General features: G+C 39.7%; 1 protein-coding gene across 3 annotated transcripts; it reads left to right on the plus strand.

The window, feature by feature from the left end:
- The first annotated feature begins 3,453 nt into the window (after nt 1-3,453).
- Nucleotides 3,454-14,790, plus strand: LOC146311951 (uncharacterized). Of its 3 annotated transcripts, none has more exons than XM_084740778.1 (13): nt 3,454-3,610; nt 6,778-7,104; nt 7,578-7,871; nt 7,999-8,304; nt 8,495-8,605; nt 9,959-10,120; nt 11,729-12,043; nt 12,138-12,188; nt 12,284-12,538; nt 12,866-13,213; nt 13,339-13,608; nt 13,952-14,227; nt 14,442-14,790. In XM_084740778.1, the coding sequence occupies exons 1-13, from the start codon at nt 3,559-3,561 to the stop codon at nt 14,468-14,470; spliced, it is 2,796 nt and encodes a 931-aa protein (XP_084596904.1). In that variant the 5' UTR covers nt 3,454-3,558; the 3' UTR covers nt 14,471-14,790. The 3 variants fall into 3 exon arrangements, with proteins under 3 accessions (XP_084596904.1, XP_084596903.1, XP_084596906.1); XM_084740777.1 differs by having other exon boundaries at nt 3,455-3,610; nt 13,336-13,608; XM_084740780.1 differs by having other exon boundaries at nt 3,455-3,610; nt 11,813-12,043; nt 13,336-13,608.

Genomic DNA, 14,790 nt, shown 5'->3' on the forward strand with positions numbered 1-14,790 from the left:
GAAAACGTTTTTGCATGTATGTGGCACTCTGACAAACACTCAATAAAATCTATTCTGGCAGTCATCTTGAGAGAGACTAAAAAACTAAAAGCTGCTGTTTGGGGATCTATTCTATTTTTAAATATGTTAAATAAACTTATAAATGTAATACTAATTACTTAGTGTATGGAAAAGCAATGGCTTTTAATTTACTTTAATTCATGTTATAGGTACATTCAAACCAAGAAAATGACTTGCTTGTTGCCCTCAGGGTGTTCATCTGGCTACTTTCATTTTAACTGTATCATGACAGAAGGATATACACTACCGGTCAAAAGTTTTAGAACACCCCAACTGAGTCACTAAACTTTTGACTCATCAAAGTAGCCACCTTTGGCAGATATAACAGCTGAACACACTTGTGGCATTTTTTTCTACAATGGAAATCAAATATTCTTCAAAATGTTCTTCCCAACTCTGCTGCAGAAGTTCCTATAAATGTGTGGCACTTGTAGGTTGCTTTGCTTTCACTCTTCTGTCCAGTTCATCCCAAACCAGCTCGATGGGGTTTAAGTCTGGAGACTGTGCTGGCCACGCCGTGTTTTCAAGCTTACCATCTTGTTCTTTTGTCCAAAGGTAGTTCTGGTATAGCTTGGACTTATGTTTTGGGTCATTATCTTGCTGTAGGATGAACCCCTGACCAACTAGGCACATACCAGAGGGCACTGCATGGCGCTGCAGAATGCTGTGGTAGCCATTTTGGTTCAGGGTGCCTCTCACTCTGTACAAGTCACCGACCCTGGATCCAGTAAAACAGCCCCAGACCATCACGCTTCCTCCTCCATGTTCGACAGCTGGTGTGACACACTGACGAACCATCCTTTCGCCTACTCGACGGCGTACAAAAATCCTGTGTGATGAACCGAAGATTTCAAATTCTTATTCATCGGTCCATGACACCTTCTTCCAGTCTTCAATAGTTCATTGGCAGTGTTTCATTGCCTAGGCAAGCCTCTTTTTCTTATTCTGACGTCTTAGCAACGGCTTTCTTGCTGCAACTTGACCTGTCAAACCTGCAACTCTTCTCTTCACAGTTGAAACTGAGACTTGTTTACTACAACCACTATTGAGCTGTGCTGTTGTCCTGCGAGCCGCCTATTACACAAGCTGTTGACTCTCAGAAACTTGTCTTCTGATTCTGTTGTGGCTTTGGGTCTGCCAGACCTCTTCCTGTCAGAGTTTCCCCCCGTTTCTGCGTGCCTTTTGATGGTGAAGGAAACTGTACTTACTGACACCTTGACTTTCTTCGCTATTTCTCTACACCACTTTTTGCAGTACAATACTGTTCAAATAATGCTCATAAGGGTATGGTACCATAGTGTGTTCCAGCACTACTTTTATGCAGACAGAGGGGGTTGTAAGTAATCAAGAAAAGTTGGGACACTTGTAGGAATTGGTAGCACCAACTTTCAAAGCTTGATCAACCTCCATTGCTGCAGAACACCTTTAAGTTGCTAACCCATTTCTTTTTCCCTGAAAATGGCCTTTTTGTATAATTCTGAAATGTACATTATTTTTCAGTTTTGAGTAGCCTTACCATTTTTTTAACCTCTGGCAGTTCACCACTTACCTTTGTACCATTTCAAGCTATTCATTCACTGCACTGCTTGAATTTCAATAAAGAACTGGAAAAACTGGGGTGTTCTAAAACTTTTGACTGGTAGTGTAGGTGAAGGTGAATTTCCCAGAAATGATGGTGAATGACGCAGCATTAACACTTTGTTTAAGCAGTAATTTAATGCCAAATGCCTAACATTTTACCACACCTAGAGCAGACTCAAAACAAGGGATACAGTAAATTCCTGCTGTCTGATTCATTGACATATATTTCATACTGAAAATCTGTTTGTTTTATGGTGTATCATGCTTAGAATGATCATTTAGGCCACCAGCTACAGGAGTATGTATATGTTTTTATGTCTGAATATATGCAGGTCTTTAAAACATACATATGTGTTGTAGGGTCAAGGACTAGTGTGTAAAAGTCTAACACCGCACTATACTTCACCTTGACAATGTATACATTGCAAAATGTACAGAACCTGCTTATCTAATCTCTCCATATTCAAATCAAATACATTGTTTTCATATGTCTGACTATCAAACATAAAATATAGTATTGTTTGTAGGCAGATATTGCCACATGATTTTTGACCTCAAAATTAAGACCCTCCCACAAAAAAACCCTTAAATATATACATTTTGACACTGAAGTCATGATAATACTGATTGTTAAAGGAGAAATGTATAATATATTTGCTGTACAAATTCATAAAATGACTATTATATGTCATAAGAGATTAAGAAAACGTGTGAAGTTAAAATACTGGCTTCTCCAATGACAATGCATCAGATAGCATGTTCTCCTTTGAAACTTCTGTTGTGGTCCGAACAGTCTGTTTTTGTTTGCCCATTTCACATTTATTAACTCGCTTCAGCCATAGAACGTATATTAAATAGGGCTTTGGCCTATATTGTCTATTTGCTATTGTCTATGGTTCCACCTTGCTATTTGGACTGCAGTATTCATTTTTGAACACTAGGGTCTTACATATTGCTCCTTTAAAGCATGATAACATCCTCACAATAGCTGAGTTATTTTACTCTTTCAATCAAAACCTCAAGTCCCTCCTCTTGTCCGACCGCCCTGAAGAGACCGCAATCTATCAACCAGATGAAAGGAACAAGACTGTCAGGAAAAGAAAGAAGAGAAAACAACACATTGAATCAGAGAGAGTCATAAATAAGCACAAAGAACCAAACACAAGCACAATGGAACACATTAATCACCTGCTTCAATCACTTTAAGACTCGCTTTTGTTTAAAGCAAAGTAAAGTAAAGCAGAGAGGGAACAAAAGAAAGGAAAACGATCAGAGAGAACACTTAAACAGAAATTAACCTATTTTCCCTGACTGATGTGTCAAGACAAACAATTTAAACTGCAAATCAGGTTAATGAATATTCAGAGGGAGACGAAATGGACAACTCCCTTTCCTTCAAACATCAAGCACTTGCTCTGGTTAAAAGTTAACTCCAATCAGAGGGAGCAATCATGGCTAGAAAGATAGAGAGCCTGAGAGCTTGTCCTGTTTTTATTCTCTTTCTCTCTAAATTCAACACAACACTAACTTTTCCCCAGCTAGAATAGAACTGTAGTCTCGCCTGAGTGTTTGCCTACATAAGCTCAGTGGGATCACCCTCTCCGTTTGTTCATAGCAACACTGCACCAATGTAAAGTAGCCCCGAAACCTTGGCCAGAGGCCCATCTGAATTTTAAGTTTGCCCACTTGTGTGTGTCCCTGCACATCTCGCTCCTTCTCCTTCTTGCTCAACCATTCCTCGCTTATTTAGAAGGACATACACATATCAAGGGCCTCCTTTCACTCCTCTGAGGCCCACGGACAATATTTCTTATTTTCCATCCTGCTGGACAAACCCGCCCACTGTCACCTCATAGCTCTATATAAGACAGCAAAAGGGCCAGATGATAAGAAGTTGGTCTCAAGACAAGTCTGGCCATGCGGTGTAAAGTCCTCGTCTTTGTCGCCTTCCTGACTCTCATAAAGCATGGTGAGTATTGTGTCATTTCAAACATGGATTGCATTGCTGTTTCTTCACCTATTGGCCAGGTTTGCACAAGTCTGACCTGAATTTTGAAATATTGATTCTGACCTTTCTCTGATAGGGTGGAATTTGAAGTCTTGTAACAGAGATATTTTACTATATACTTGTATAGTCCCAAAGCAAATCATTAGTTTGTGTTGATCTTAGAGTGGTTTAGATGGTATATGTTGGTCACATTCAGACAGGCCAGCCTTAACAGGCACCTGACCTTTATTTTGTGTTGATTTATGGCCAGCTTTAGAGTGTAGGGGAGACTGGGGATGGTGGCCACACTTTTTGCATTTCTCTTAGTTATTCAGAGACAGTTTGGGCTAGACCAACCACATCTTTACATATCAAACTTACATCTGTCTGATAATTGCCCATATCATTTGAAGATGACTGTGTATGACATATCATTTTCAATATGTATTTGAAAGGACAAAGTCAGATGTTGCAACACAGTCGTGGGACAATTGCAACATATTAAAAATACAGTAGGTTTTGTCTCAATAAGCATAGTATTCTGAATATGTGGAATGTTTAATGATAATCTCAAAGCATTATTTATTCATTTAGTAATATTTATCAGATAACAGTTATAATATGTTTATGCAAAGAGCATAGATCTACTCTGAGTCAATGTGCAGATGTTCTCTCTTGATTTCAGTGTGACACAGGAGGAATGGAACAATTTGCAATGCAACAAACTTTTATTAACAATTTGCATTTTTATTTGTGTGAACTACCCTTTTATGTGACCCACAACGCCTTGTGTGTGTTGCAAAATGCTGTTGTTGGTCTGTTTTGATATAACTGCTTAACTTAGGGACAGTGTATTGCAACTGTCCCCACCCTATCAGCCATGACAGCACATCATGTGCTAGCCAGACACACTGACCCAGACATATGCTAAACATGTCACCCAGAAGTCAATAAAATAATGACTAAAACAAAATAAATTTTGATTAAATCATTGATTAGTCCAAAAGATCACATCAATGTGACAGAAATACAGCTCATGAAAAAAAAATACTTAACTTTTACATACTGAGCATATGCATCACTCTAGCATGTTTTTGACTGTTGCAACTGTCCACAATCTACCCTACAAACAGCTCAGTTTCTATTCAGTTGTTTGTAGGGTACATAGGGTACATATTTAACTATTTCAATACATATGAAGACCTGTGACACATGGTATTGCAATGTAAAATCTCATACACAGTGAAAGAAGATTTTGTCCATGTCATTCAGGCCTGCAGTCTGACAATATTCACATGGGCTGACAATAATAACATGAGCTGTTGTTCAGAGCTGCAGCTGAGAAATCACTGTTTATATATGAGGTGGAATACTTATCAGCAGACTTTACCTATGCTACCATGTCTAGGTGATTTCAGGATGATAATAACCATGGTTACAAGCAGTGAAAGGCTTATTCAAATTATCATACAATTATAAAATGATCTGATTTGAGCTGAATGTTTTTTTAATTGCTTGAATTAATCAAGATTATAATTTATTTGGATCACAGTGTGTGTCAGTGTTCCTTTGTTGGTGGGTCACCATCGTGTTTGCTGTGAACTGGTTAAGACTCTTTGTATTTTTGAAGCCAAATATAAGCCATTTACACATGAATGTAGGTCATGAAAGCATTGGTCATGCCTATTTTTATTACTTTTTTTTAAACGTTTCTTTTCCTTCCTGTCTGCCTGCCTTGAGCAGCTCATCTATCACACCTAACAAGAGGTGCAGCATAAACACTTCACACCGAACAAGTTTACAAGTGCTTGGCTCTCTGCCTGAGAGTATTTATTGTACTAGTTACTAATTAAGCTCATCAGTTGGCCAGAACTGGCTGAAAGGCTTTATATTTACACTGATTCAAGGAGGTATACTGAGATTATTGATTTACGATTAGCGGTGAAAAGAAAGTATCTGAAGTGGAAAATTTCATGAAACTCAAACTCCTCACACCAAGTTCTTTATCACTGTGCATTCAGGTTTTTTTGATGTGCCAATTTTAAGAAAAACGAATTGAACTTTGTGACCAGGCTGAGACATTTCTTTGTTGTTGATGTTCCAGTTTGAAGCTGGGTGTCTCAAGTTCCCATAAATACCAGAAAAGCACAAAGATACCTGACTTTTCAACATTCACTAACAAATCATCTTGTTTTTCACCACAGTTAAAATAGCAGTTGTGTTGTGTTGTGTTGTGTTGTACTGTTATAAGGGGATTTATTATGAGATTAACTTAATGAGAGCTACTCTTGTGGCTAGAAAGTGGCAATTAAATTTGTCACATTTGTATTGTGATAAAACCACTTGAACTTTTCAAATAATAATGTAATATCATAAAGTCAGCTAACTGCCTCCGTAATGTCAGTTAATGTCAATTACGGCAGTATATAAGCTTGCTAACTTTAACTAACATTAGCTGCTAGAAGCTATGGAAGCAAAAATGCATGTTTAATTGAACAAAGGTGGGTTTTATACATAGTGGATTTAAATTTTCACTTGTAAAAGGGAGATGTGGTTATTATGTGAAAATGTCTCTTGATTGAATTTCTATAAAGTGTACAATATTATAATGGCTGCAAAGGCTTTGTGCTTACAAGTGGCAAGTGCTGCATTTGTTTTGTGAAAGACTACTGAAAAGTTTATTGTGATCTGATTAAAGACAGTGTAAAAGTAGCAAAAGTAGAATTTGAGTAATAAAGTCAGATAACTGACTTTACTGACTGCCTGTAATGTCAGTTATACAGCACTATAAACTTGCTAACATTAGCTATTGGTCACACCAGACTGTGCAACCAAAACTGTTATTTCTTCTTTTGAAAGAAGAAATAGCAGCATGTAACACAGTGTAAGCTCATGTTATATGTTAGCTTGACTCAGGTTATGAAAATTGGTTATAGTTTATTACAAAAAGCATTGAACTCAAATACAAACATTAAGCCATCCTTTGTTTAGCCAGGAATGTATTTTCAATTAAAACTGCAGCTGAAGATCGGATCACAATCTCATCAGTAGTCTTACAGACCCTCCTGCAGTTAAGGAGCATCACTAAGTCCTGCTGCATAAAAGCTCTTCATTTTCTCCTTCTCCAAACTGTTTTACTCTGCTTGCAGTGTCACCAAGTGAAATACAGGCCAGCCCAAATACGAATGCAACCCTCCCCTGCAACGTGACCATCCCTTCTTCTTTAACGGGGGATAAAATAAACAAGACTCTCTTCAAGGTCAGCTGGATAAGTAACGGCACAGACATCGCCTCATTCAGTGAAGCAGCGATGCAAATAAAGAAAGGCTTCAGCTGGGACACCGGTGTTTTCGTCAATGGGGACTTTTCACTGACCGTCCTCAGAGCCAGACTCAACCTGCAGGGGGTGTACGAATGCACAGTCAGCTACAACTCCACAATGCTGCACTCCAGGAACGTTACATTAAGCATCCTCGGTATGTTCAGTTGTTGAGATTTGATTTGGGCTTCACTGCCCTTAAAAGGCAGAGCGCAGTAACTCCAGAAAAGCTGAAGTTGAGTTTAAAGTTTTCAAGCTGATTGGATAAGTAGCGGATGGATAGGATGTAATTCCTTCCTTTTATGTCTTTTTGTACATATTATTTTACAGAAAAACATAACTGATGTAAACATTTCCAAAAAAAAAATTTGGAAGTACAAAATATCAGTTTTCCATTCTATCCTTAGAATAATTTCCTTGAAAGTAAAGTTTGTTTTTTAGCACTGTTTTGTTTTAATTGCATTAACATGCTGTTCTCTTTGGAATTGTGCGTACAGTATAAAAAATGTCCTATGGCAAATATATGTCAAGAAATCAGATTTTAGTTACTGAATTTTGGCTATGTAGGGCAGTTCAAGTGCACAGGTAAAAATTTCTCTCCTCAATTTCTTCTTCTTCTCTGCTTTTTAGCCTCCCCTACTCTCTCCATCCCTCAGCAGTGGGTGGTGCTGGAAACAGAGAGCCATCTTAAATGCCATGCAGATGGTTTCTACCCTCCACCTGTCTCTTTCTCCTGGACCAAAGATGGGAAAGTGGTTCAGTCGCCCTACCAAGTTGAAGGTGAACAGACTCCAGATGGGTACTACACAGCTGTGGGCAACCTGACCATCTACCCTTCCCGCGAGGACCAGAATGTGACCTTTGGCTGCAAAGTGTCACACAATGGCAGCTATCAGGAACTGGATTTCCAACTCAATGTCACCTGTGAGTGACACAAAAACAAGCTGCACAACTTAAACATCACAATGACTCATCACATTTCTCATTCATTTTCAGTTATAAAACATTGTAAGTACAGCCACAGGATTACATTTTATTTGTCTCTCATCAGACGTCCCCTCTGTCAGACTTTCTGCCCTGCCCTCACGCTCCAACAACATTCCTCTAACCCTTTACTGTGACGTGGAGAGTTTCTACCCAGAGGAAGTGTCTGTGTCCTGGCTTCAAAATGGAACGGTCCTCCCCGAGCCTCCTGCCACAGAGCAGAACCCAGATGGGACCTACAGAACAAGACGTTATTACACTTTGAGCCCCGAGCAGAGGCAGCAAAGTGGGAGGGTGGAGTGTGCAGTAAACCAACCTGGGCTAGTGCACCCAGTCAATGGCTCGGCAGACTTAGAGAAGCTGGATCCACAAGGTAAGATTTTAATCTGAATACTTGAAATGGTCCATAAATACAATGAACGCAAAATACATTCCACACTGATCTGAGACATGCATGCCACATACCGTGGTGCCACTTTTGGAAGAAGTTGAACATTTTTTGCTTCTTGTTGTTGATTATTTGTCATGGCAACCTTTTATGGTTTCTCACTGTTTCCCCTCAGATGAACCTCCAGTCTTGACTAAATCAGCCAAAGCATCAGTGGCTATGATGTGCATCTCTATCGTGCTTGTGTTCCTGCTCTGCTTTGGCTTTTCTTGGAGGAGGAGGGATGGTGAGTCAGAGCCTTCAGTGCTGGCCAAGCTACTCTGAAAGCATAACTTTCAAAGCTACCACTGCAACAGCAAGACTACCCTTGGTTAAGTAGAGTAACTCAGTAGAGTGATACCCAGAAGGCAACAGATGGTGAAGCACCTACCGCAATATCACCAGAACTGCAAGATGCAACCAGTGAAAATTTGTAAAGGTCTGCTGATGTTAACATGACCCTCACATATATTGTCCCTAACTGAAACAAAACTGAAGCAGTTGTTGCGGGCCCTAGCAGCTGGTTAAGAAGCGTGAGACGTCAGCTGTCAATGGTTGTATAAAACAGAGCAGTCAAAAAATAGACTGCCTCGCTGTTGTATGTCTCCACCAACCAGTCAAGTTACAGTTCAAATGTCTGTCCAGACTCACATAACTTATGTAGCGAAGACTTTGAAGGGATTTCATACAAAAGTTACCACTATATTGACCTGAAACTTTGAAGGAATTAAATAAAAGGTAGTAAGTATGTTTTTTGACCAAATGAAAGTTCTTACTGTGAGTGTGTGACTCCAGTGAGTAGCTTACAGTAAAAAACATGCTGTCTTCAGACTACTTCTACAGAGGAGTGCAGAGGACAGATAGAGCTCAACATTATGATGTCACTGTGAAGGTGACGTTTGACCTTTTGGGTATAAAATGTCATCACCTCATCTTGTTTAATCCTATTAGATATTTGTGTATAATTTTGTCACAATTAGCATATGAATTCTTGAGTTATGGCCAAAAATGTGCGTGCAAGGTCACAGTGACTTTGACCTTTGACCACCAAAATCTAATCAGTTCATCTTTGAGTCCAAATGGATGGATTAATGCCAAGTTTGAAGAAATTCCTTTGAGACATTCTTGAGCTATCACACACAGACAGGCATGTGCACAAAAAGAATTGGGGTGATCGGTCCAGTAGTGTGAGAGAATAGCTTCAGATAAGCTGCAACTCGATTGGTCACATTCACAAATACACAAGTGATCACATGAGATAATAAATATAAATTACATAACTCTTTTAAGTTAAGATGAAAACTAACTACTGCTAGTTTTTTAGAAGAATATGTTTTATTTTTACTTTTACTTTATACATCAGTAGTTTTACCTGTAGTTTAGTTATATTTCAGTAATGTAACAGTATACTGGATTCACTAAACTGTGCATACTGTACATACTGGGTTTCAGACCACTTGGTCTGGCAGGTTGTGAGAAATATACTCACTCAGAAAAAATGTTGGCAGTGTTTCCTGGAATTATTACATTACAGCTGCCACCTTAGTCCTCCTTTTCTCACTATGACTTCTTTTTCTCTGTTCTTTCTGCCCTCACTCAGAGAAACAGAAGTCTCTGAATGTTTCAGGGATCATCCTCCCTCCACGTGTGACTGTGGGTCAAAAGGGCAGAGTCACCGTCAGCATTGAGGGCAGGAGGGTGGACCGGGTCCAGACTGCATGGTTCCTCAATGACAACCCTATCTCTGACACTTCAATCACAGGTAGGAGAGTTTGTGCATGTCCACATAAGTATTTGACCCCACTGACCCGAGTCAGTAATCACAAACTCAAACTGTGTTGCCAAACATCGTTCAAACTCAAATAATTTTATTAAATTTTATATTCTAGTGAAGATCATAAAGTTTCATTTTACTGAGTGGTGTAACCTCAAAAAAAAAAAAGCGTATGACAACTGTCAAACAGTGAAGAAAAACATCATTTCTCCAACCTTGAAGAAATATTAAAACATTTTGGAAAAATATTATTTTTTACTGTCTTGCTGAGAGTTAGAAGATCAATAGCACTCACACGTCTGCAGAGTAGGCCTAAATGAAGCTACCACCAGCAGCTAAATCAGCTCATTCATCAAAATGTCATATCTCATTTCTTCAATCAGTGCAAAAACCAAACATGAAAACAACATATTGTGATTTATGTCAGAGTTGTGTGCTGCACTATGTCTTGGAGTGTTGTCATCACTGTTTGGTTGCCAAGCAAGCAGAGATACAGGTTTTACAGTTTTTGTATGGCTTAAACAAACATGATATATTGTGTAAATTAATGACCTTCAGAGGAGGTTTGTTATCTTTGGAGAGAGCCAGGCTTTCACTCTATTTACAGTCTCTGTGCTAAGCTACGCTAATTGGCTGCTGGCAGTAACCTCAAATTGAACTGGGCATTTCCCAGAGCCTTCGTAGCGCTATGTGCATTGTAAGTTGTATTTTAAGGTCTCCCAGGCTGTTTCCCAGAGTTGGGAAGCCGCTATGAAGGCTCTGAGAAACTGTAGATATTCAGCATGTTGGCAGTGGATGGTGGAGAAAAGTAGCAGGTCCATCTAAACAAGTCAATATGATTTTAAATGTATGGCGTATTTAAAATATTAAAAAATATAATAATATAAAATATTGCACTTTTCAAACCAACCAAACTGTGGGCGAAATCAGTACCTTGCTGCTTTGTTTGTGTTACTGGGTGACGTAAGCAAACCCAAACAATCCTTTTAAGACTGAAGTCACACAATAACACAAACTAACTAACCAATGTAGGCAGTGGTAGAACAGCAACTTCCATGTTCCATGATCTGTGAGGTAAAATTGCTGATTTCATCAGTGGAGTCTGGTTGAGCGAGACAGAGTGATATTGGAATTTCATACCTGTGACTTCCTGCCAGAAAAGGCTGTCTGACAGCAAGATAAGCACTGAAAATATTCTAAATAAAAAGTACACTTAAACTGACATTTTTTTAAAAGTGCCTTTTTTAGGTGGCTAGAATAAGTTCGGCTGCTGACCCTGTCCACAGTGGGACATTGCTTAGCTTTTGTGCTGGTGCTCCTCTTTGCTTCTCCAAATTGGAGGTGTGTTGACCAGCGTCTGCTGTTGGCAATAATAACCTCATACAACTCTACCCCTTTAAGAGGAAATAAAAGAGGGAACTGGATAAGTAGGAAATAAAAAGGTGTTTGGATTAATGTCATAAAAATACATTATTAATTAAAATGAATGGCAGAACATGAAATGTCTTTTATTTGTATTGCAACTTTCTCTAAAACATACCACATTTTCTCTTTTACTCTTAATTCTGCTAACAATCTATAACCTTGCACACATAGGAACCTCCAAAGCTAACTTTAACTGCCTCTATAACCCCCTAACCACCATCCATCTGCCCTACGGTCTAACTCTCACCTCCCCAGTGTCAGAGAAAGGTCCTCTGCTGTCCTCCAGAGGCGAGATGGGTTACTACAAGCTGCACACTGAGGGGCCACTGCACTCATCTGGAAGTGGCATTCAACAGCTGATCTCTTCGCTCACCTTCATCCCCAAGATTTCCATCCACAAGGGGTCTGTGTTTAAGTGCCAGGTGTCCTACATGGGCAAAGATAAGATTGTGGTGGAGAGGGTGTCTGAGAAGTTTACAATCCTGTGTAAGAAAAGATTTCCCCTTACTCATTTTGCTTCTACTTCTCTATGATTTTCATAAAGTATTTAAAGGAAATTATTTTTATCTTTCCCTTTTAGCTGCTCCAGAAGTGTCAGAAATTCAGCTGGCGGAGACACAAAATGACTCTGGTAAGACAAACATTTTATCCTTCTGTTGTACCTCAGTACATGTAAAAAATTTCTGGCTGTAAGGAGAAAAAAATCTTGTGATTTCTGACTTGCAGAAATCATCAGCATGACAGTGCGGGCGTCACATTTCCATCCGGACGTCATCACCTTCCGCTGGTTCTGCCAGGGGGGCGAGCTGAGCCCTGTGGCCTCCCAGGCCTCATCCTCCCCTCGACCCAACTCTGAGGGCTTCTTCTCAGCCTTCAGCCAGTGTAAACTGCCCCGCAGTGAACTGGAGAAGGGAGGCACTAAAGTGTGGGTCAGTGTCCACCACATCGCCCTGAAGCAACCGATCACCCGCGAGACCAGAGGTAAGAAAGAGAAGAAGAAAAGGTAAAAGATTCAATGATAGGGGAGACTTGGGTTGGTTGTAACACATTTTGCATTCCTCTTACATAACAATAATAATAATATAATAATATTATACTATGTATTTAATTATATACTTTAAACAAATTCAAGTTGAGCCCACTTAAAATTTCAAGGCAACTTGCTTTTGAGTTTTGATCCCAAAATTGTCACTCTAGCATCTTTCTGATCAGAGAAATAAGGCTTGTTGCAACTGTCCCCTGTTGGAACCATCTCTAGTCTACCATATCAAAAAGAGGTTGTTTAACTCACCACATTATCCCGAATAGGCTTCATCAGGAGGCCACGTGTGTCCGAAATCATTGGCTCCACCTCTTCGCCGGACCAGACTTTGACCCTGGGGTGTGAAATCACAGACTTCCACCCTCCAAACATTTCTGTCACCTGGCTGAAGCTCAGAGAGGGAGAGCAAGATGACAGAGAGGAGGAGGTGATAGAGGGAGGAGAGATGTGGGGCCCCATACAGACTCAGCCCAGACTCTACAGGGCCACAGCCATGCTGAAGAGGAGAGCAACAAATCAGGAGAAGAAGGAGAGAGGAGGAGGGATTATTTGTAGAGTGGAGCACTGTTCCCTACTTGAGCCTATTGAGAGACACTGGAGACATGTTGACATTGGTATGAATCATTATTTTACTGTCAACAACTTGCTCGTCTGGATGTTATCCTTATAATATGGAGGGCTAGTTTTTTTTTTAATTCTTTTGTATACACTCAGACTTTCTGTTTTATCCCCTCAGTAGCTCCTTCCATTCCTCCATCGATCTCAGTGTGTTGGAGCAGTGAAGGTGTCGGTGTGTTCTCCCTCCTGTTGAAAGGAGGTCACCCGAAGGTCAAGTTACTCTGGGCAGCCGGAGGACCCACTCTCTTACCACTGGTGTCCAATGAGACAGAGGAGATCGGAGATGACGGACAGAGGGAGCTGAAAAGTGTGTGCGCCCTGGAAAGGTCCACGAGCCTGCCGAGTCAGACAAGCAAACAGTTGGAGACACGGAAAAACGGACACGCAATAAGTACGTTTCCTTTTATATAGTAGTGCAAATTAGTGTAGGCTAAAGTTATAAGGCCTTGATCTATGCTACCAATACAGTGCAATTATTATTATTTATTTATTTACTTTTAAATTTAACCATCAGTCATTTTTTTTAAAAAAAAGGCAATGTTTGCCCTTACTTCTGAAGTACCTTTCTGCAATTATTTAGTGTTGCATTCCTGTGAGGAGGATGAGTACAGCAGAAAGCCAAAATAAATTACCTTGTGCAAACTGTATTCCTTGTTTTTCTGACTTTTTTTTCTGTATACAACACCGTATGAGTTTGGGTGCTGTCTTCACCTTTTACTGGTGTTACTTTACAGAAACGAAAGCTGCCGTCACAGACCCTGACACTGAAGGAATAGAGTACATCGATGAAAAAGTGGACGGGGACAATAACAACGTTGACAGGGATGAGGACACAAAGTCAGACCTGGACGAGGACAGTGACAAAGAAATAGGGGAGGACCCAGGAGCCCTGCACATCAACAAAGTCAACCTGAGGAGGGGTCCCAGAGAAAACGAGAGATCACGTTTGAGAGTCTGCGTGGAGATCACACACCCTGCACTCAAGCTGCCTGTTTATCGAACCTGGACAGGTGAGACACTGCAAACAATTGAAGGCAGTTATGAATAGTTCAACTTCTAGAAGTAGGAAATCATCCAATCTGTCGTCTGAAACACACTCTAATTGGTTGAGGGAAAGGTTACCAACTGTCATTTTGTTGCACAATAAAAAAAGTAAATCTGACACTCATCAGGATGTTTGTTCATGTTTTGTATTTCAGCTTGAACTTTTGTACTCTCTTTCAGAGCCCAATGAGGAAATTTCATCGGCATGAAAGTCCTGATGCACACAAGACTTCCACTATATTTCATATATCCCATATAATATATCTAATATATATCTCTATAGTAAAAGTAGTAGTCATGTTTTTAGGATATCCAACTGTTTTTGATGTGATCAACAAGTGGTTTTGCTTCCAACACTTTTGGCCTTATCATATTTATATTCTTATTCTGTCATCCATTACTTTTTCCCAACTGCATTTTTTTGTTTGTTTTGTTTTTACAAATGTTCATATTTTTGTACAAAGAATTTTACAATGATATTCCACTTCTGTATTGGAAAATAAAATCTAAATCAGTTTTTTTGGAGAAA

This window comes from Lutjanus erythropterus, chromosome 17, assembly GCF_056507025.1.
Source record: "Lutjanus erythropterus isolate fLutEry1 chromosome 17, fLutEry1.hap2, whole genome shotgun sequence".
Lineage (NCBI taxonomy): Eukaryota > Metazoa > Chordata > Actinopteri > Lutjaniformes > Lutjanidae > Lutjanus > Lutjanus erythropterus.